General features: G+C 47.0%; 1 protein-coding gene across 5 annotated transcripts in view; it reads left to right on the forward strand.

The window, feature by feature from the left end:
* LRRC4C (leucine rich repeat containing 4C) overlaps positions 1-20383 on the forward strand; it is a 785533-nt gene extending 765150 nt beyond the window's left edge. For all 5 annotated transcript variants that reach the window (XM_072119026.1, XM_072119022.1, XM_072119021.1 and 2 more), the window contains one exon: positions 17701-20383. In XM_072119026.1, coding sequence (XP_071975127.1) covers positions 17743-19662 — 1920 coding nt within the window. In that variant the 5' untranslated portion in view covers positions 17701-17742 and the 3' untranslated portion in view covers positions 19663-20383. The remainder of the gene's footprint in view (positions 1-17700) is intronic.
* The last annotated feature ends 1902 nt before the right edge of the window (positions 20384-22285 follow it).

Here is a 22285-nt window from a genome sequence, read left to right on the forward strand (position 1 = left end):
CATTTTAGTGCTCGCTCATCTCTAATAATTACCTTTAATATGTTACTAGTTTGATGTAACATTTGCTCCTCGTGTATATTCTGTAACATTGCTGCTTCTGCTACTATTGCTGCTACTTCTCTGTAGATCTTGGGTGTTAATACAACTTTTATTGTTATTACGACATTTACTGCTACTTTTTTCGCTGGCGCTGCTGTTAAACTACTAATTCTGATGTTTCTACTATAGCTAATACTTGTATTACTTGCTTATTGTCAATCTAATTTTGCTGCTCCCTTTCATACTATTGTAATACTATTATAACTTCTACTACTAAAACCACTATAACTTCTACTATTAATACATTTGATATAAAAATAAGCAAAAGTTGAGGGGGCACTGTCTCCGTCTGGAGAAAACAAGGTTTAATCATCAGAGGAGACAGGGCTTTTCTACTATGAGAACTGCTAATCTGTGGAATAGCGGAGCTCAGGCGCTGGTCACAGCAGGGACAGCAGAGAGCTCAGGCGCTGGTCACAGCAGGGACAGCAGAGAGCTCAGGTGCTGGTCACAGCAGGGGCAGCAGAGAGCTCAGGCGCTGGTCACAGCAGGGGCAGCAGAGAGCTCAGGCGCTGGTCACAGCAGGGACAGCAGAGAGCTCAGGCGCTGGTCACAGCAGGGACAGCAGAGAGCTCAGGCGCTGGTCACAGCAGGGACAGCAAAGAGCTCAGGCGCTGGTCACAGCAGGGACAGCAGAGAGCTCAGGGGCTAGTCACAGCAGGGATAGCAGAGAGCTCAGGCGCTGGTCACAGCAGGGACAGCAGAGAGCTCAGGCGCTGGTCACAGCAGGGACAGCAGAGAGCTCAGGCGCTGGTCACAGCAGGGACAGCAGAGAGCTCAGGCGCTGGTCACAGCAGGGACAGCAGAGAGCTCAGGAGCTGGTCACAGCAGGGATAGCAGAGAGCTCAGGCGCTGGTCACAGTAGGGACAGCAGAGAGCTCAGGCGCTGGTCACAGCAGGGACAGCAGAGAGCTCAGGCGCTGGTCACAGCAGGGACAGCAGAGAGCTCAGGCGCTGGTCACAGCAGGGACAGCAGAGAGCTCAGGTGCTGGTCACAGCAGGGACAGCAGAGATCTCAGGCACTGGTCACAGCAGGGACAGCAGGGAGCTCAGGCGCTGGTCACAGCAGGGACAGCAGAGAGCTCAGACGCTGGTCACAGCAGGGACAGCAGAGAGCTCAGGAGCTGGTCACAGCAGGGACAGCAGAGAGCTCAGGCGCTGGTCACAGCAGGGACAGCAGAGAGCTCAGGCGCTGGTCACAGCAGGGACAGCAGAGAGCTCAGATGCTGGTCACAGCAGGGACAGCAGAGAGCTCAGGCGCTGGTCACAGCAGGGACAGCAGAGAGCTCAGGCGCTGGTCACAGCAGGGACAGCAGAGAGCTCAGGTGCTGCTCACAGCAGGGACAGCAGAGATCTCAGGCACTGGTCACAGCAGGGACAGCAGAGAGCTCAGGCGCTGGTCACAGCAGGGACAGCAGAGAGCTCAGGCGCTGGTCACAGCAGGGACAGCAGATAGCTCAGGCGCTGGTCACAGCAGGGACAGCAGATAGCTCAGGCGCTGGTCACAGCAGGGACAGCAGAGAGCTCAGGCACTGGTCACAGCAGGGACAGTAAAGAGCTCAGGCGCTGGTCACAGCAGGGACAGCAGAGAGCTCAGGCGCTGGTCACAGCAGGGACAGCAGAGAGCTCAGGCGCTGGTCACAGCAGGGACAGCAGAGAGCTCAGGCGCTGGTCACAGCAGGGACAGCAGAGAGCTCAGGCACTGGTCACAGCAGGGACAGCAGGGAGCTCAGGCGCTGGTCACAGCAGGGACAGCAGAGAGCTCAGGCGCTTGTCACAGCAGGGACAGCAGAGAGCTCAGGCGCTGGTCACAGCAGGGACAGTAGAGAGCTCAGGCACTGGTCACAGCAGGGACAGCAGAGAGCTCAGGCGCTGGTCACAGCAGGGACAGCAGAGAGCTCAGGCACTGGTCACAGCAGGGACAGCAGAGAGCTCAGGCGCTGGTCACAGCAGGGACAGCAGAGAGCTCAGGCGCTTGTCACAGCAGGGACAGCAGAGAGCTCAGGCGCTGGTCACAGCAGGGACAGCAGAGAGCTCAGGCGCTGGTCACAGCAGGGACAGCAGAGAGCTCAGGTGCTGGTCACAGCAGGGACAGCAGAGAGCTCAGGCGCAGGTCACAGCAGGGACAGCAGAGAGCTCAGGAGCAGAGCAGAGCAGGGACAGCAGAGAGCTCAGGCACTGGTCACAGCAGGGACAGTAGAGAGCTCAGGCGCTGGTCACAGCAGGGACAGCAGAGAGCTCAGGCGCTGGTCACAGCAGGGGCAGCAGAGAGCTCAGGCGCTGGTCACAGCAGGGGCGGCAGAGAGCTCAGGCACTGGTCACAGCAGGGACAGTAGAGAGCTCAGGCGCTGCTCACAGCAGGGACAGCAGAGAGCTCAGGCGCTGGTCACAGCAGGGACAGCAGAGAGCTCAGGCGCAGGTCACAGCAGGGACAGCAGAGAGCTCAGGAGCAGAGCAGAGCAGGGACAGCAGAGAGCTCAGGCACTGGTCACAGCAGGGACAGTAGAGAGCTCAGGCGCTGGTCACAGCAGGGACAGCAGAGAGCTCAGGCGCTGGTCACAGCAGGGACAGCAGAGAGCTCAGGCGCTGGTCACAGCAGGGACAGCAGAGAGCTCAGGCGCTTGTCACAGTAGGGACAGCAGAGAGCTCAGGCACTGGTCACAGCAGGGACAGCAGAGAGCTCAGGCGCTGGTCACAGCAGGGACAGTAGAGAGCTCAGGCGCTGGTCACAGCAGGGACAGTAGAGAGCTCAGGCGCTGCTCACAGCAGGGACAGCAGAGAGCTCAGGCGCTGGTCACAGCAGGGACAGCAGAGAGCTCAGGCGCTGGTCACAGCAGGGACAGCAGAGAGCTCAGGCGCTGGTCACAGCAGGGACAGCAGAGAGCTCAGGCGCTGGTCACAGCAGGGACAGCAGAGAGCTCAGGCTCTGGTCAGGCTTCAAGAAGGGTCTAGATGCCTTTTTACACCTAAATAACATTGATGATCATGTTATATAGAATTGTTTTCCCTAAATCCCTTCCTCATCCAATCCTTTCCCTTCCTTGGTTGAACTTGATGGACAAGTGTCTTATTTCAACCGTATAAACTTTGATATTACTATAACTGGTACTTATTATACTACTATATACTATACTATATCACTATTCTTACTATACTACCATTACATTGCTGCAATTATTTCTACTATTATTGCTACCACTACTACACATAGGGGCAGACTTACTTACCCGATGCATTTGCGATCCAGTGGCGCGTTCTCTGAGGAGGATTCGGGTCTTCCGGCGAGTCACTAAGGCAGTTCCTCCAACGTCCACCAGGTGTCGCTGCTGCGCTGAAGTTCATCAGATTGCACTGAACTTCACTGTCCTCCGCTGGGTGCAGGTAAGCGCGTGTCAAGCGACACTTTTTATTTTTTTTTAATTCTGCGGTTTTTCCGAATCTGTCGGTTTTTTTACGGCCACGCCCCCCCCCCCCCCCCCCTGATTTCCGTTGCGTGCATGCCGGCGCCGATGCGCCACAATCCGATCGCATGCGCCAAAATCCCGGTGCAATTCAGGGAAAATCGGCGCAAATCGGAAATATTTGGATAACACGTCAGGAAAACGCGAATCAGGCCCTAGTAAATGACCCCCATAGTATTCACATTGCATTACCTCTGCTGTGTTACTGCTTCTAATCCTAATAATGATCTTGCTGCAATTTTTTTCTGCAGATTACCATCTGGTTTCTCTGTTGCGCCCCCTACAGTGTGTAGCCTTTATTGCACAGCAGTTATTCACATATCGCAGCATGGGGTATGAATGTGTGAACTAGCACTAGGAGCAGGGGCGTAACTACAGCGGTAGCAGCCATAGCAGCCGCTATGGGGCCCACAGTGTCAGGGGGCCCCGTCATCTGACCTGACACTAAAGAATGAAGAATGTGCGTATATATGTGCATTATATACATATTATGCTGCATATTGTGGTATATATGTTGTATATGGGTGTATCTGTGATGTGTATATGCTGTATGTGTATATGGTGTATGGTGTGTATAAATACAGTGCGTTATGTGTGTATGTAAGCTGTATGTCTGTAAATGGAACTGCATGTCTGTATATGGGATGTGTATATGCTGTATGTGTATATGGTGTATGGTGTGTATAAATACAGTACGTTATGTGTGTATATGGCACTGTATGTGTGTATATGTGATGTGTATATGCTATATGTATATATGGTGTATGGTGTGTATAAATACAGTACGTTATGTGTGTATATGGCACTGTATGTGTGTATATGTGATGTGTATATGCTATATGTATATATGGTGTATGGTGTGTATAAATACAGTACGTTATGTGTGTATATGGCACTGTATGTGTGTATATGTGATGTGTATATGCTATATGTATATATGGTGTATGGTGTGTATAAATACAGTACGTTATGTGTGTATATGGCACTGTATGTGTGTATATGTGATGTGTACATGCTGTGTGTATATATGGTGTATGGTGTGTATAAATACAGTACGTTATGTGTGTATATGGCACTGTATGTGTGTATATGTGATGTGTATATGCTCTATATGTGTGCAACAGTGTATAAATGTGTATGTATGAGTGATGAACTGTATGTTTATGTATATAGGAATGTAATATATGTATACTTTTAAGCTGGCAGGGGGCCCGCTTCAGAAGTCTGCTATGGGGCCCTGCCTCTCCTAGTTACTCCACTGACTAGGAGGATACTACACAGTTACTACTTACTAATACACAATGCATATGTGCCCTGCTCATCCCCTATACAATTCTATGGGTGACCCTACAGGATTTTCTCCGTGTAAAGCGACGCTGTTGCGATAATACGTCTGCGGGAGGAGGAGGTGAACTCTAAAACTATTCCGAAACAATTCCCTTCCCCTCCATTAGAGTGATGCCATTAGGCACCTGAATGGAGGAACGTTTTAGTGTGATTGCTTTTGGAATGGATAGATTACTTCATCCTACAACAAAGAGCCGAGAAGTAACTGCTATATTATAGCTTGGATTCCAGCCAGCGATGCTTAAACTTCCCGTCCTTGGTAACCATGGCAACTTCGGAAAAGGTAGTGCCGGGAAAAACAGGATTTGTCAAGGATATATCTTACAGGCTACTTACAGTATACGGAACAGCACTCCATCAAGGGTGTAGATACAGACTTAGAAAATCTAAGAAATATCAGAGGCCGGGGGGAAGATTTACTGAGATGCTGCAGAATTCTCGCTCAATTTGTAGCGAAATAATTGCAACATTTTATTATGTTTGGAAAATTTTGAAAAAAGTCCTCAAATTGGACCAGAATAAAATCGTAGTTTTGGTGCAAAAGTCAACCGAAAAAGTCATGTAACAAAATGTATTGGTGATGTTAAGAGAGAGGAACCAAATCTTTTATGTAGAGCGCCCCATTATGATAATGCCGTTCCCCCCTTCATTAATTTTGGATTTCCTAAATGTAGTTGTTCTTTCGATTAACGTTTTCCCTAATGCTCTCTTGAAGTTGAAGTCCTTAAAATTGGGAGGTGGAAATCAGGAGTGCAGCAGCCATGAGGCGAGTTGAGCCTCTTGCCTCAGGCAGAACCTGCAAAAAGTATGAAGCTCCCACTTACTAACAAAAAAATAACCTGATATATTACTACTGGTTGGGGCAAAGGGAGGGGGGGGGGAGCAATTCTATAGCTCCCCTTAGGAGAGTTTAGGTTCACCCCCGTGGTGGTTATCCTGACACCTTAAACTTGTCCTGTCTACATACAAAAGGCCCTTAGGGATATATTGGGGGAATCTATGATACACTGGTGCATTATGTACCCCACCCTGGCTCCTGGAGGATCTATAAGGAGGCTCCGACCACCTGACAGATATCCGGCGACATGGGTATAGTGGCCGGGGGCTCATCATGTGCCCGGCTCAGTTATAAGCAGGACCGGCCTGGCACAGAACTGTGCTTAAGCCTGCGCCGTGCTCTGCGATCTCCATCAGCTCCATTGAGATGTATGAAGCAGAATGGTCCTGTGCAGCCATCTGCTCCATAAATCTCATGGAGTGACGAGGGGTCCAACTGAGGTTCTCATGATCTGTGGGGTTCTCATCACCAAGACCCCCACCTATCAGCAGGTTAGGCCCTATCCTGTGGACAGGGTCTAACTTTAATTCATGGGAAAACCCCTTTGACCTGCCACAGGCTACATCTAGTGCAGGGATGGCCCGCTCCACAGCCGGGACCACCCACTCCCGGAACAAGTGGCGTTAGGCTCTGCCCTCGGAAATGCCACTAAATCACTTATAAGCCAGTATTCAGAAGAGTTGTCTAACCCCACCACTTGTAGAAGACTATCCTTCTTTTTTGACTCTTGGAGGATTTTGTTGCCGAATTTTTTTATGTGGCAGACATTTTGAATTTCAACTTATTAGCCACCAGCAGAGGTTCCTGACCACGGCTTTCCCTGGTCCCCATTGACAACACATGAACGCTGGGATGGGCAAAGTTTGAGAATAAAAAGAGTTGAGTTAACTCTAAATAGCATTCAATTCAAGGAAATCTACCATCGGGATCCAGGATTAAAAACCAAGCGCACTTACCTGCTGATGTGTGTCCCCTCTGGCAGGATCCAATCTTCATATAGCTTCTTATGCCATTGTTTTTACCAAAAACGGTCAGTAATTATGCAAATGAACCTCAGAGGTTTTGGGGCTCAATTAACCAATATGGAGTCTGGAACCCCTAAGGCTCATTTGCATAAATTTTAAAGCACGCCGGCATGTAAGTGTGCTTAGTTTACAATCCGTGACCCTGGTGGTAGACGTCCTTTAAACTTCACCAACTTAACCATAAATTTAGAGAAGGAGAATTTGTGGGGTTTCTAATATGTGATTGGAGGTTCTAGTGGCCACCAAAATTACTTCTAGAATTGATACCTCTTCTTTCGAGTCTATTTATGTCCCTTTCCTGTCGATACAGAATATCTCTACTTTTTTAAGAATTTTTTGTAGGAAGGTTTCCATGGAGATAGTCTTTGCAGGCTCCTTGTGATACAAATCCTGGCACGGCCAAATATACAGAAGGAGCAAACGTTAACTTGACGTTTGAAATGAACGGTCAAGATAAAGTTTGCTACATCCGTCACTAGATATTAGAACGTTCTGTTTCTTATTGAGCTACAGTAAGTTGTGGGGGGAGTTCTCGGAGGAAGGTGAGGCTCACTAGTTATGAGTCATGTTACGCTTGGCTACGTCTGTAATACGTCACTTCTCGTCACCATATTGAGCCTTGAAGGGTCTACCAAGCTCATTGGGGAAACTTGTGTTTCGACTTCGATTTCTTACAATTCAGTTGAACAGATTTTATTTCGAGGAACACTATGGAATATTTTTAACATTTTGGAGAACCCACAAGAGCAACCTATCGTCCTGGAGGGATGGGGATGGGTAGAGGGATGAAACGGACTCTGTTAGGCTGTAGATTTTTGGCACTTTAGATCCTATTGTAATTTATAGGGCAGCATCAATTCCATGGTTCTGTACATTCAATAAGGGGTTCACATAATTTACATTAAGATGGGAACAAATGCATATACAAAGACTACAGTGTTCTGGGAGAAGTGGAAGGAGGACCCTGCCCATGAGGGCTCTTCCCTATATGGAGGGTAGACAATCCTGACCAGGTGGGTGTTCAGGTCACGTTTGAAAATTTGGAAGCTCTGCTATAGTTTGGTAAAGAGTTCCAGAGCATGGGGGAAGCACGGGAGAAGTCCTGGCGATGGTTGTGAGTAGAACAGATGGTGATGAAGTGAAGCAGAAGGCCCAGAAAGGATCAGACATGACCTGTAGGGTCCTTCCTGTGCTGTATATAACACATATACCCAATCTGGCCAATTTTGATTGCATTGGAACCTACCAGAAAAAGTCTATTGAGCCTGACCCTGTTGTGTAACTTTGTTCTTTAGCACCAAAAATATATTGAGGCTCATTTACTTACCCATCCCATCGCGATCCCAGGGATGCTTTGTCTGCCGAGGATTCAGGTCTGCCCGGATTCACTAAGGTTGTGCGCCCAATTTCCTGCATGTGTCGCTTCCCCACTGAGATCCGCCGGAGTTCACCTTCTTCTTCCCGGTGTATGTAAGTGCATTGTCTTGCGACACAATTTGAAATGTTAAATCCCATGCGTTGTCCGAATCCGTCGGATCGTCTGATGACCTGGCCCCCATTTTTTTTTTTTTTTGAGTGAAAGTCATCGCCAAAATCCGATCTCGTGCGCCAAAAACCCCAGTTAAATACGGCGCAAAATGGAAAAAATTGGGAGACCTGATGAAAATGTGGTCCGCAGACCCTTAGTAAATGTACCCCATTCTCTGCTTTTTCCTTCCAATAGAATGAAGGAATCCTAAAACTCCCTGCAAAAAATGACAAAAACACCTTGTTTGGTTATTTGTCATTCTCATATCCATATATCCAGCGGCCGTCTGTCCCCGTCGCCAATTCTATGCCAGGCGCTGCCTATCCTGTTCCTGTTCAGGCTTTGGTTTTCATCCATTCTTGTACCCAAGTCTAGGACAGGAACACCTGCTCCAGCCCACTCCGCCATCCGTTGCACCCCCCCTACAAAACCCCAAAATATTTAGTGCGTTGCACCAGAAATTGTGACTATTTCAGGGCTTGTTTGCCATAAAACTTCTGTACAAACCCTGAAAAATAACCTCCTTTATGTCCAATATCTAGGGAGACTAAAAAGTGGTTATTTGTAAGTTATATGCTATATATATATGTTCATGTGCAGGAAAATGGAACGAACCTTTAAGAAATCTGATGCATTTATTTAATTTGCATAATTTCTGACCTTCTCTTCCTGTTTCTCTTCTCTTCTTCTTCTCTTGTACCCCGTCTTCCCCACAAAGCCTATTATTTATGAAGGATTATAAGGATGGCAACCTAGTTTCCAACGTTGTAACAATTTATGTATCAAACCGCATGAAATAATTCAATGTAAATCATATGCTAATTTATGCAACTTTATGCTAATTTGTAGACTGGAGTTTTATAACTCTTATCCACATATATATATATATATGTTCTGTTTTGCACATTTTATTGTGCTGTTCACTTTGTTCGTGTCGGCGCTTGTAATATTTTTATAACATTTTTAAATAATTGATATCCTCCCTTATCTCCTGCCTGGAGGTTGGTTATAAGATCTCACACACATCTTAATGAAATCAGAGGCCGTCCCCAGATACAATTGATTTTCTGCAAGCCATAAATTGCGCTCCCGCGCTTCACTCGATAGCTAGTTAAAATAATCCATAGTGGTAAATAGAGTGCGTTCCCTTTAAGAATCGCCCTCCCCTGATTTATATGGCTTTGTATCAGCTGGATGAGCCTGTGGGTAATTTTAAGAAATTAGTCTTTAATCAATGGTTTATGTAAAAGTGTGAGTGTGGCTTTAATTTTAATTAGAAGCCTTAATGAGGCCCTCCAGATAGCACCCAAGGGAGACGTTTCCGAGAACTAATACCTTAAAAGTTGGAACACAGGGAGGAGAAGGTTATATTGTAACAGAATTGTTTTGTTTTATTCCTTAATTGTCTGAAGGGTTAAATATGTTAACATAAGACTCAGAAGGGGTTAACTCGCCGATCCCCTACCACTTCCTGTTTCCTCTTCACCAACAGGAAATGACTGTTCAGCCAATCACTGGATGGTGCAGATCACAGTGTGGCCAGTGATTGGTTCAGCAGTTATTTTTGTATTGAGAGAACAGAAAGGGGGTCATTTTCCATACAAAAACTATGGTGGTAAGTTGTTTCAGATTAAATCAAATCAACGGGGCACTGTCTCCGTCTGGAGAAATCAAGGTTTAATCACCGGAGGTGACAGGGCTTTTTTACTATGAGAATTGTCAATCTGTGGAATAGCCGAGCTCAGGCGCTGGTCACAGCAGGGACAGCAGAGAGCTCAGGCGCTGGTCACAGCAGGGACAGCAGAGAGCTCAGGCGGTGGTCACAGCAGGGACAGCAGAGAGCTCAGGCGCTGGTCACAGCAGGGACAGCAGAGAGCTCAGGCGCTGGTCACAGCAGGGACAGCAGAGAGCTCAGGCGCTGGTCACAGCAGGGACAGCAGAGAGCTCAGGCGCTGGTCACAGCAGGGACAGCAGAGAGCTCAGGCGCTGGTCACAGCAGGGATAGGAGAGAGCTCAGGCGCTGGTCACAGCAGGGACAGCAGAGAGCTCAGGCGCTGGTCACAGCAGGGACAGCAGAGAGCTCAGGCGCTGGTCACAGCAGGGACAGCAGAGAGCTCCGGAGCTGGTCACAGCAGGGACAGCAGAGAGCTCAGGCGCTGGTCACAGCAGGGACAGCAGAGAGCTCAGGCGCTGGTCACAGCAGGGACAGCAGAGAGCTCAGGTGCTGGTCACAGCAGGGACAGCAGAGAGCTCAGGCGCTGGTCACAGCAGGGACAGCAGAGAGCTCAGGCGCTGGTCACAGCAGGGATAGCAGAGAGCTCAGGCGCTGGTCACAGCAGGGACAGCAGAGAGCTCAGGGGCTGGTCACAGCAGGGACAGCAGAGAGCTCAGGCGCTGGTCACAGCAGGGACAGCAGAGAGCTCAGGGGCTGGTCACAGCAGGGACAGCAGAGAGCTCAGGCACTGGTCACAGCAGGGACAGCAGAGAGCTCAGGCGCTGGTCACAGCAGGGACAGCAGAGAGCTCAGGTGCTGGTCACAGCAGGGGCAGCAGAGAGCTCAGGCGCTGGTCACAGCAGGGACAGCAGAGAGCTTCAAGAAGGGTCTAGATGCCTTTTTACAGCTAAATAACATTGATGGTTGTGTTATATAGAATTGTTTCCCCTAAATCCCTTCCTCATCCAATCCCTTCCCTTCCTTGGTTGAACTTGATGGACTTCAAACCTATAAACTATGATACTATGATACTATCTTTATTTTTCTTTTTGTTTTGTCCTGTCTTTTTTGTGTTTTTTTTCACCCTTTCGAAATGTGCACCGAAGTCCGTCGACATTAGAAATTTGCATTTATCTTCTATTCCTGATGTCACAAAGGACATTTATCTTTTCAAATTGTCTAAAATTTGCAACATTTTTTGGCTTACAGAACCATACTGAAGCAAAACTTACATAGTGACTGGAAAGAAGTGACTTGAGACATTTGTGTGACATTTTCGAGACATTTCATAAAAAAGTCGCCAAAGAAAATGACTAAATAAATAGACAAATATAACACAAGCTAAAAGACAAAACAATAAATGAGAAGGTGAAATAGGTAATGACAGGTAAAAACTAGCAACACAACACAGAGAAAAGATAAATGACCTCCAAAGTGTTCGGTAAAGTAAGTATGGCTTCTTTTATGACTGTGGCCACCATGGTTTGGGAAAGGTAGACCTCTTCGTCTGGTGATTCCCTCATGCCTAATGATTAGGGTTGAGTGAATCGGGTCCCGGACCCCATGCCCGGACTTCTGCCATAAGTTTGAGTTGGGTGTTCAGGCTCACTTCCACCTGTAATCTGTCATCTGCGTGCCACCATTTTCCCTTGGATAGATGCCCCCTTATGACTTCACGGCACACAATCAGTTCCAACACCTATCAGAGACGTTATAGATCAAACTCGGAGAACCGAAACATAAACCCATCAACTCATCACAGCTACTGATGCCTCATCTGTCTCATCATAGGGCATTGGCCACCACACCCAGCATGCCGGTGTATACCGTAGGGTTTCCCATGTAGGGTAGTATCCAGCCAGTCATGGTAAGTCCCTCTACTTCCATCCAACCTAATGGTGTAGTCACTGTCTATGGTGATTCCTAACACTTAGTTGGCTATTTTCGGAACCCTTAAGAGCTGATTGGAGAGGATTGTGCATGCGCAGCCTCTTCCCTGCTTCCCGAGGTGGGGCAGGGATTGGTGAACCCCCTAGTCTGAGGACTGCGCCTATCAGACGATTATGGATATGTCTTAAGATGGGAACATCACATACAATATGCCTAGGTGCTTTTATCTTACCCCTGGGGTCCCCATCCCTGTGTGGCCCCTTAGACATTCCAGTTTGGCACCCCTAAAATCATTCCCGCTTTCCAATCCGGCTCAGAACCTTTTATCTCAATGAACATCATTAATAATAAAAACTTTACATGGCGCCGCAGTCCTGAACCAAAGCCGGGCTCTAAATAATACATTTTCTTTTTGTAACGAGGCTTTTTTTCCCTCCGTTTTTTTTTTGCTTAATGTTGAACAACCTTTTGCTGATACACATTTTGTTATACCGCGCGCATGCATTATGCATTCCACCGCTCTGGGTTATGAATGTGCTCGGAGCCCGTGTGAGACTTCGCTTATGTCTGATTCATGGGAAATTTCATTAATCTCCACAGAAAAGGGACCTTGCAGTGAAGCCGCAGATTGGAAATGAACCCAGGGCTGCGGGTTAGGATGAGGCGCAGATGAATCGGCAGTAAGAGGTTCCACAAGGCCGTTTTACATGGAATAAGAAGAAGGGAAGCTTTGGAAATAACAAGACTCTCTCGCCGGCAGCGGGTCTCGTCTTTAGACCGTTTCCGACTCCTATTAACGTCCTGTAGTCTGAGTGCTGTGGAATGTAGTTGATGTGCATATTGACCCCTCGTATAATGTCATTCACCGACTGTTGGATATTACGGCGGGATAATGTGCCGCTATCATACTTTACGTTTGGAATATCTCTCCGGCTACGGAATATTTGAATAACCTTTTTGCATTCATTTTTTATTACAAAGTGGATGTGTCCGTGTTCTTTATACTCTGCCCTACATTGTGCAGCGGGTTTGGAACCCAGAGGGTCTACTAACCGCTTTGGGACAGGTCTATCACCAAGAACGATGCCTTTAAAAGCTCTAGACCAATGACGATAAGCTGTTCTTAAAGTGATGATGCAAGGGCTGTTATCGGCACCGATTGGTGTGTTAGGTCCTCCAAGGTGCGCGGCTCTGGCACTGCTCTCCCTCTGGCAGTCCATTTTGCTCCTCATCCTAATCTAGGGCCAGTTTGTCCTATAACAGATCCCATGCAACTGCTTCGGGCAAGAAATCAAGGGGTCTTTAAATTATGGTGGGATACAAGGTCCCTGGACGAGTTGAGACCCAAGGAGGAGCAGATGAAAACCCACCCCCTGTGCACCACTTTATATGACGCCGCTATCTTCCTCCTCTTCTGAGTCAAGTCTCTTCTCCGTGGTTTAACCAAAGAGGAATAAACTAGACCAAAAGGAGTTTTAACACCAGGGGGCTACGGGCATTAGGGCACATTTACTAAGGTCCTTGCGCCAGTTTTTTGTCGGACAATGCACATTCTTTTAGATGCAAACTGCTTGCACAGGTATTTAAGAAGTGTCTGTGCCACAGAATATCAGTAAGAGTATTCTTAGTTGCCCATGGCAACCAATTAGAACTCAGCTTTATTTTACCAGTGCTCATGAATATTTTAAAGAGGAGCTGTGATTGGCTGCCATGGGCAATTAAAAATATTCTGACTTTTAGACAGCTTGATAAATCTGCCCCAATAAGAGGGAGTGATCTGGTTACTATAATGTAGTGAATCGTCCTTTTCCTATAGTTTGTGTTTTGTGAAAGCAAATTGATTTGGAATCGTACTGAACTTATTCGAAGATATTGGGGGTCATTTATCTCATCTCTGTTTGTTTTGGCTGGCTTTTGCCTGTCGTTTTTCCATCTGCTACTCTGGTAATATCTCACTTTTTCCTTGTGTTAAATGTTTGTTTTTTCCAGATTTTTTTTTTGAGACATTTGTTACAAATGTCGCAAAAATGTCACACAAATGTCTCAAGTTTTCCTTCAGTCATCAAAAATGATCTTTATTAAAGGGAAAATTCTTTGGGTTAAATCAGATGATAGAACCATAGGATGTGTCCCATACGTGGCCTCCGAGCGTGGACCCATCTTTGCGGTGACTTATAGACCCGAGTAGAGGAAATCCCTCTCTCTGTTGTTCTGTAATTGAGTATCTGATCGCCAGGGATTAGGTGATTGTAATCAGTCACAGATACTGCACAGAGCAATGCGGAGGTAATGCACACTGACAGAGCAGGATCTACCTACAGGGACAGCAGCCCCCAGCCCCGCATTCTCTATGTGTATGTATATTATGCATATTAAATGTTAATTAGATATTCAGAGTCTGCCCTAATTAATGGGCGAGATAATATGTGCCTACAGGTATCTGTGAAATTATTCCAATATGCATGTGATATAAGAGCTTATAGATACCGCTAGTGGTGTAATTATTAAAGGGAACTCATTACATTAATGATGCAGACCAATCAGCAAGGAGCGTCATAGAGCAGGGGGAGCTGAGCAGATTGTACATAGTGTCCTATCTGCAGGCAGCATGTTATAGAGCAGGAGGAGCTGAGCAGATTGTACATAGTGTCCTATCTGCAGGAAGAATGTTATAGAGCAGGAGGAGCTGAGCAGATTGTACATAGTGTCCTATCTGCAGGAAGCATGTTATAGAGCAGGAGGAGCTGAGCAGATTGTACATAAGGTCCTATCTTCAGGCAGCATGTTATAGAGCAGGAGGAGCTGAGCAGATTGTACAAAGTGTCCTATCTGCAGGCAGCATGTTATAGAGCAGGAGGAGCTGAGCAGATTGTACATAGTGTCCTATCTGCAGGCAGAATGTTATAGAGCAGGAGGAGCTGAGCAGATTGTACATAGTGTCCTATCTGCAGGAAGCATGTTATAGAGCAGGAGGAGCTGAGCAGATTGTACATAAGGTCCTATCTTCAGGCAGCATGTTATAGAGCAGGAGGAGCTGAGCAGATTGTACATAGTGTCCTATCTGCAGGCAGCATGTTATAGAGCAGGAGGAGCTGAGCAGATTGTACATAGTGTCCTATCTGCAGGCAGAATGTTATAGAGCAGGAGGAGCTGAACAGATTGTACATAGTGTCCTATCTGCAGGCAGCATGTTATAGAGCAGGAGGAGCTAAGCAGATTGTACATAGTGTCCTATCTGCAGGCAGCATGTTATAGAGCAGGAGGAGCTGAGCAGATTGTACATAGTGTCCTATCTGCAGGCAGCATGTTATAGAGCAGGAGGAGCTGAGCAGATTGTACATAGTGTCCTATCTGCAGGCAGAATGTTATAGAGCAGGAGGAGCTGAGCAGATTGTACATAGTGTCCTATCTGCAGGAAGCATGTTATAGAGCAGGAGGAGCTGAGCAGATTGTACATAAGGTCCTATCTTCAGGCAGCATGTTATAGAGCAGGAGGAGCTGAGCAGATTGTACATAGTGTCCTATCTGCAGGCAGAATGTTATAGAGCAGGAGGAGCTGAACAGATTGTACATAGTGTCCTATCTGCAGGCAGCATGTTATAGAGCAGGAGGAGCTAAGCAGATTGTACATAGTGTCCTATCTGCAGGCAGCATGTTATAGAGCAGGAGGAGCTGAGCAGATTGTACATAGTGTCCTATCTGCAGGCAGCATGTTATAGAGCAGGAGGAGCTGAGCAGATTGTACATAGTGTCCTATCTGCAGGCAGCATGTTATAGAGCAGGAGGAGCTGAGCAGATTGTACATAGTGTCATATCTGCAGGCAGCATGTTATACAGCAGGAGGAGCTGAGCACATTATACATAGTGTCCTATCTGCAGGCAGCATGTTATAGAGCAGGAGGAGCTGAGCACATTATACATAGTGTCCTATCTGCAGGCAGCATGTTATAGAGCAGGAGGAGCTGAGCAGATTGTACATAGTGTCATATCTGCAGGCAGCATGTTATACAGCAGGAGGAGCTGAGCACATTATACATAGTGTCCTATCTGCAGGCAGCATGTTATAGAGCAGGAGGAGCTGAGCACATTATACATAGTGTCCTATCTGCAGGCAGCATGTTATAGAGCAGGAGGAGCTGAGAAGATTATGCAGTGTCATACATAGCTGTTTGAGGCACCCATTATAGATTGTACCTCTGCACCAGTATGGTTCACGTGTGGGCAGCTTTAGTGGGTTCTGATGTTATTGATGCATCTGATATTTTTTTATTACTGAAAACTAGAGATGAGCGAGCACTAAAATGCTCGGGTACTCGTTATTCGAGACGAACTTTTCCCGATGCTCGAGTGCTCGTCTCGAATAACGAGCCCCATTGAAGTCAATGGGAGACTCGAGCATTTTTCAAAGGGACCATGGTTCAGGAATAAAATGTGTTATTTAATTGAAAAAGAATGTCTTCTGATAAGTTATCAGATGTATGCAAACATCTGCAATCTATTCTTCACTGTTCCGCACGTATATTATCTCCCGACAAGTTATCAGATGTGAAGAACAGTGAAGAATAGAATAAAAACAGTGAACACAGGATGATTTAAGTGAAAAACACAGTGAAGAATAGATTACAGATGTTCGGCACATCTGCTTACTTGTCGGGAGATACGCTGTCCAGGGATCCGCTCCTCTTCTTCCACTGAAGTCTCCCCGATGTCTCCCTGGTGCCCGATGTCTCCCTGGTGCCCGATGTCTCCCTGCTGCCCGATGTCTCCCTGGTGCCCGATGTCTCCCCGCGCTGCCCGATGTCTCCCCCGTGCTGCCCGATGTCTCCCCGTGCTGCCCGATGTCTCCCCCGCGCTGCCCGATGTCTCCCCCGCGCTGCCCGATGTCTCCCCCGCGCTGCCCGATGTCTCCCCCGTGCTGCCCGATGTCTCCCCCGTCCTGCCCGATGTCTCCCCCGTGCTGCCCGATGTCTCCCCCGTGCTGCCCGATGTCTCCCCCGTGCTGCCCGATGTCTCCCCGAGCTGCCCGATGTCTCCCCCGCGCTGCCCGATGTCTCCCCCGCGCTGCCCGATGTCTCCCCCGCGCTGCCCGATGTCTCCCCCGCGCTGCCCGATGTCTCCCCCGTCCTGCCCGATGTCTCCCCCGTGCTGCCCGATGTCTCCCCCGTGCTGCCCGATGTCTCCCCCGTGCTGCCCGATGTCTCCCCCGTGCTGCCCGATGTCTCCCCCGTGCTGCCCGATGTCTCCCCCGTGCTGCTTGATGTCTCCCCCGTGCTGCCCGATGTCTCCCCCGTGCTGCCCGATGTCTCCCCCGTGCTGCTTGATGTCTCCCCGTGCTGCCCGATGTCTCCCCCGTGCTGCCCGATGTCTCCCCGTGCTGCCCGATGTCTCCCCCGTGCTGCCCGATGTCTCCCCGTGCTGCCTGATGTCTCCCTGCTGCTTGATGTCTCCCTGCTGCCGTTCCGCGCGTATCTTCCGACAAGTAAGCAGATGTGCCGAACATCTGTAATCTATTCTTCACTGTGTTTTTCACTTAAATGATCCTGTGTTCACTGTTTTTATTCTATTCTTCATTGTTCTTCACTGTGTTTTTTTAATTAAATGCTCGATCTCGAGCAGGGGAAATACTCGCCTGAGCAACGAGCCGTTTCGAGTACCTTAATACTGGAACGAGCATCAAACTCGGACGAGTATACTCGCTCATCTCTACTGAAAACCACTGCATATTGTTGTCATGTGTGTATTTTGTGTAAATGTCACCGATTATTAATGTTGTTTTTTTCTTTTTGTTTTTGTTGCAGAATACTGGAGCTCCAGAAGGACCAAACCCACACAAAGTATGAATGTTGAACAAGATGACATTACATCCACAGCAGATGATGATAGGTCCTAGGTTCAACAGGGCCTTATTTGACCCCCTTTTTATTGTGCTGTTGGCTCTTCAGCTCCTGGTGGTGGCCGGCTTGGTTAGGGCTCAGACTTGCCCTTCTGTATGTTCCTGCAGTAACCAGTTCAGCAAGGTCATTTGCACCAGGAGGAACCTGCGTGAAGTCCCCGATGGTATCTCCACCAACACCAGGCAGCTGAACCTTCATGAGAACCAGATCCAGATCATCAAAGTGGACAGCTTCAAACACTTGCGACACTTAGAAGTTTTGCAGTTGAGTAGGAATCACATTAGGACTATTGAAATCGGGGCCTTTAATGGCTTGGCCAACCTGAACACATTGGAACTCTTCGACAATCGTCTGACCACCATTCCCAATGGAGCTTTTGAGTATTTGTCAAAACTGAAGGAACTTTGGTTGCGGAACAATCCCATAGAGAGTATTCCATCCTATGCTTTTAACCGCATCCCTTCACTCCGTAGGTTGGATTTGGGGGAAATGAAAAGATTATCCTACATTTCCGAAGGGGCGTTTGAAGGGCTTTCGAACCTTAAGTATCTGAACCTCGGGATGTGCAACCTAAGAGAAATCCCCAACCTCACCCCTCTTGTCAAACTAGACGAGCTTGACCTTTCTGGGAATCACCTTTCCGTGCTCAGACCGGGATCATTCCAAGGGTTAACCCATTTGCAAAAACTTTGGATCATGCATTCCCAAATTCAGGTCATCGAAAGGAATGCATTCGACGATCTTCAGTCTCTGGTGGAGCTTAATTTGGCACATAATAACCTAACTTTACTGCCTCACGACCTTTTTACACCTCTCCATAACCTGCAAAGGATTCAGTTGCACCACAATCCTTGGAACTGCAACTGTGACATCCTTTGGCTTAGCTGGTGGTTGAAGGAGATAGTTACGACCGGCAGTACGTGTTGTGCCCGGTGTGCCACCCCTTCTAGTTTAAAGGGTACTCACATTGCAGAGTTGGACCAGAATTATTTTACTTGTTACGCCCCAGTGATTGTGGAGCCGCCCGCTGATCTGAATGTCACAGAGGGGATGGCGGCCGAACTCAAATGTCGGGCATCCACGTCATTGACTTATGTTAGTTGGATTACTCCAAATGGATCCATTATGACCCACGGGGCCTACAAGGTGCGCATTTCTGTGCTCAATGATGGTACGTTAAATTTTACTAATGTAACCGCGAGGGATACTGGATTGTATACATGCATAGTGAGCAACTCAGCAGGGAACACCACTGCCTCGGCGACGCTGAATGTGACTGCCACCGATCCCGGTTACACATACTTTTCCACCGTCACTGTAGAGACTATGGAACCATCTCAGGATGAGGCGAGGACCACGGAGCACCACGTGGGTCCTACACCACTCATTGACTGGGAAACCACAAATGCAACCACCTCGCTTATGCCACAGAGCACAAGGTCCACAGAGAAGCCCTATACCATACCGGTTACGGATGCAAACAGTGGAATGCCCGGGATCGACGAGGTTATGAAGACCACCAAAATTATTATTGGCTGTTTTGTGGCCATCACCCTTATGGCAGCTGTCATGTTGGTTATTTTCTACAAGATGAGGAAGCAGCACCATAGGAAGAACCATCACGCCCCAACGCGGACTGTTGAGATTATAAACGTGGACGACGAACTGACAGCGGACACGCCCATCGAGAGCCACTTGCCTATGCCGGCGATAGAGCACGAGCATCTAAACCACTATAACTCCTATAAGTCTCCTTTTAATCACACGACAACAGTGAACACAATAAATTCGATACACAGTTCTGTGCATGAACCTTTATTGATTCGCGCCAGCTCGAAAGACAATGTACAGGAGACTCAGATATAAAAAACAAAACAAAAAACTAAATAAAATTCTACAGCGCAGCAGACTAAGAGCAAAAAGAGACAATTTATATTAAAAAAAAGAAAGGAACGAGAAAAAAAAAATGACTGGGCTAAATCTACTGTTTCCAATAAAAAGTGTCTTTACATAAAAAAAAAAAAAAAAAAGAAATAATAAAAAAAAAAACAAAGAAATTTATTTATTAAAAATTCTATTGTGATCTAAAAAAAAAATATCGAGATCCTGTGTATTCCTCCAGATATGTCGGCCACGCTTGGTGAAATCCAAGTTCTCTCGGTTTTTTTTCCCGATCTTGAATTCCACCGGGACAAGCAAATTGTAGAGGAAAAAAAAAATGTTGTAAAAAATCTGTTCAGGGTTTTTTTTAAAAAAATGTTGTATAGAAAATCTTGGATCGGTTTATGGGGGTAAAACCTTACAGCAGGGGGATCCTTCAAAAGAGTCTATCCCTGTCTGACATGGGAGAAGTTGTCTAAGTGGTCTACCAGGGATCACGAGAAGACAATAGAGAGAATTTATTTTTATTTTTACTTACATTTACCTATTACAGATTTTACAGAATTTATATTCTTTGAGAGAAAAAAAATATAAGCTACATAAAGTACATGTAAGTATCTCTGACCCTATGAGCTCTGGAATGAGCTAAATTTGTGGCTCTGCGACACTTCGAGAGGCTATGAATAAACTTGAGAAATGTTTTCTATACCTGAGAAGCTTCTTTCAAGGTCATTTTTTGATAAAGTGTAAGGGGTTATGGTCAGTAATGTGTTTTATAGTGTGAATTACTACAAACCTTCTGTTCCACATCATATTGTCCAATGAATTCTCCAGCGGAAGACAAGAAAAGTTCAAAAAAGTGTATCAAATGTTCACCTCCTTTGCTCACCACTAGAGGGTGCACAGGAGCTAACTGCATACAATTCCTGAAATAGCCATTATGTAAGACAGTATGCGGTAAGCTCTTAAGCTCCCTCCTGTGGTGGTGGCAGACAAAGACAATATTTTATAATTTAAGGAAGCACTCCACAAGTTTTTTCTGTGTATAATTCAAGATAAGTTATTTTTAAGGAATAAGCTTGAGATTTAAATTGGAGTAGCTTAGACCAAAACTGAAGGGCAAAATTGCAAAATTTGTAAGAGGGCCTTGTTAGAGTGTGATGTTACATCTCATAGGATACACTGGAGACCCTGCACACAGCACACACAGATAGTATAGACAGGCAGTGTGATGTCACATCTCATAGGATACACTGGAGACCCTGCACACAGCACACACAGATAGTATAGACAGGCAGTGTGATGTTACATCTCATAGGATACACTGGAGACCCTGCACACAGCACACACAGATAGTATAGACAGGCAGTGTGATGTCACATCTCATAGGATACACTGGAGACCCTGCACACAGCACACAGATAGTATAGATAGGCAGTGTGATGTCACATCTCATAGGATACACTGGAGACTCTGCACACAGCACACAGATAGTATAGACAGGCAGTGTGATGTCACATCTCATAGGATACACTGGGGACCCTGCACACAGCACACACAGATAGTATAGACAGGCAGTGTGATGTTACATCTCATAGGATACACTGGAGACTCTGCACACAGCACACAGATAGTATAGACAGGCAGTGTGATGTCACATCTCATAGGATACACTGGAGACCCTGCACACAGCACACAGATAGTATAGACAGGCAGTGTGATGTTACATCTCATAGGATACACTGGAGACTCTGCACACAGCACACAGATAGTATATACAGGCAGTGTGATGTCACATCTCATAGGATACACTGGAGACTCTGCACACAATATACACAGATAGTATAGACAGGCAGTGTGATGTCACATCTCATAGGATACACTGGAGACCCTGCACACAGCACACACAGATAGTATAGACAGGCAGCGTGATGTCACATCTCATAGGATACACTGGAGACTCTGCACACAGCACACAGATAGTATAGACAGGCAGTGTGATGTTACATCTCATAGGATACACTGGAGACCCTGCACACAGCACACAGATAGTATAGACAGGCAGTGTGATGTCACATCTCATAGGATACACTGGAGACTCTGCACACAATATACACAGATAGTATAGACAGGCAGTGTGATGTCACATCTCATAGGATACACTGGAGACCCTGCACACAGCACACACAGATAGTATAGACAGGCAGCGTGATGTCACATCTCATAGGATACACTGGAGACTCTGCACACAGCACACAGATAGTATAGACAGGCAGTGTGATGTTACATCTCATAGGATACACTGGAGACTCTGCACACAGCACACAGATAGTATAGACAGGCAGTGTGATGTTACATCTCATAGGATACACTGGAGACCCTGCACACAGCACACAGATAGTATAGACAGGCAGTGTGATGTTACATCTCATAGGATACACTGGAGATCCTGCACACAGCACACAGATAGTATAGACGGGCAGTGTGATGTCACATCTCATAGGATACACTGGAGACCCTGCACACAGCACACAGATAGTATAGACAGGCAGTGTGATGTCACATCTCATAGGATACACTGGAGACTCTGCACACAGCACACACAGAT

The sequence above is a fragment of the Engystomops pustulosus genome, chromosome 7 (genome assembly GCF_040894005.1).
Source record: "Engystomops pustulosus chromosome 7, aEngPut4.maternal, whole genome shotgun sequence".
Classification (NCBI taxonomy): Eukaryota; Metazoa; Chordata; class Amphibia; order Anura; family Leptodactylidae; genus Engystomops; species Engystomops pustulosus.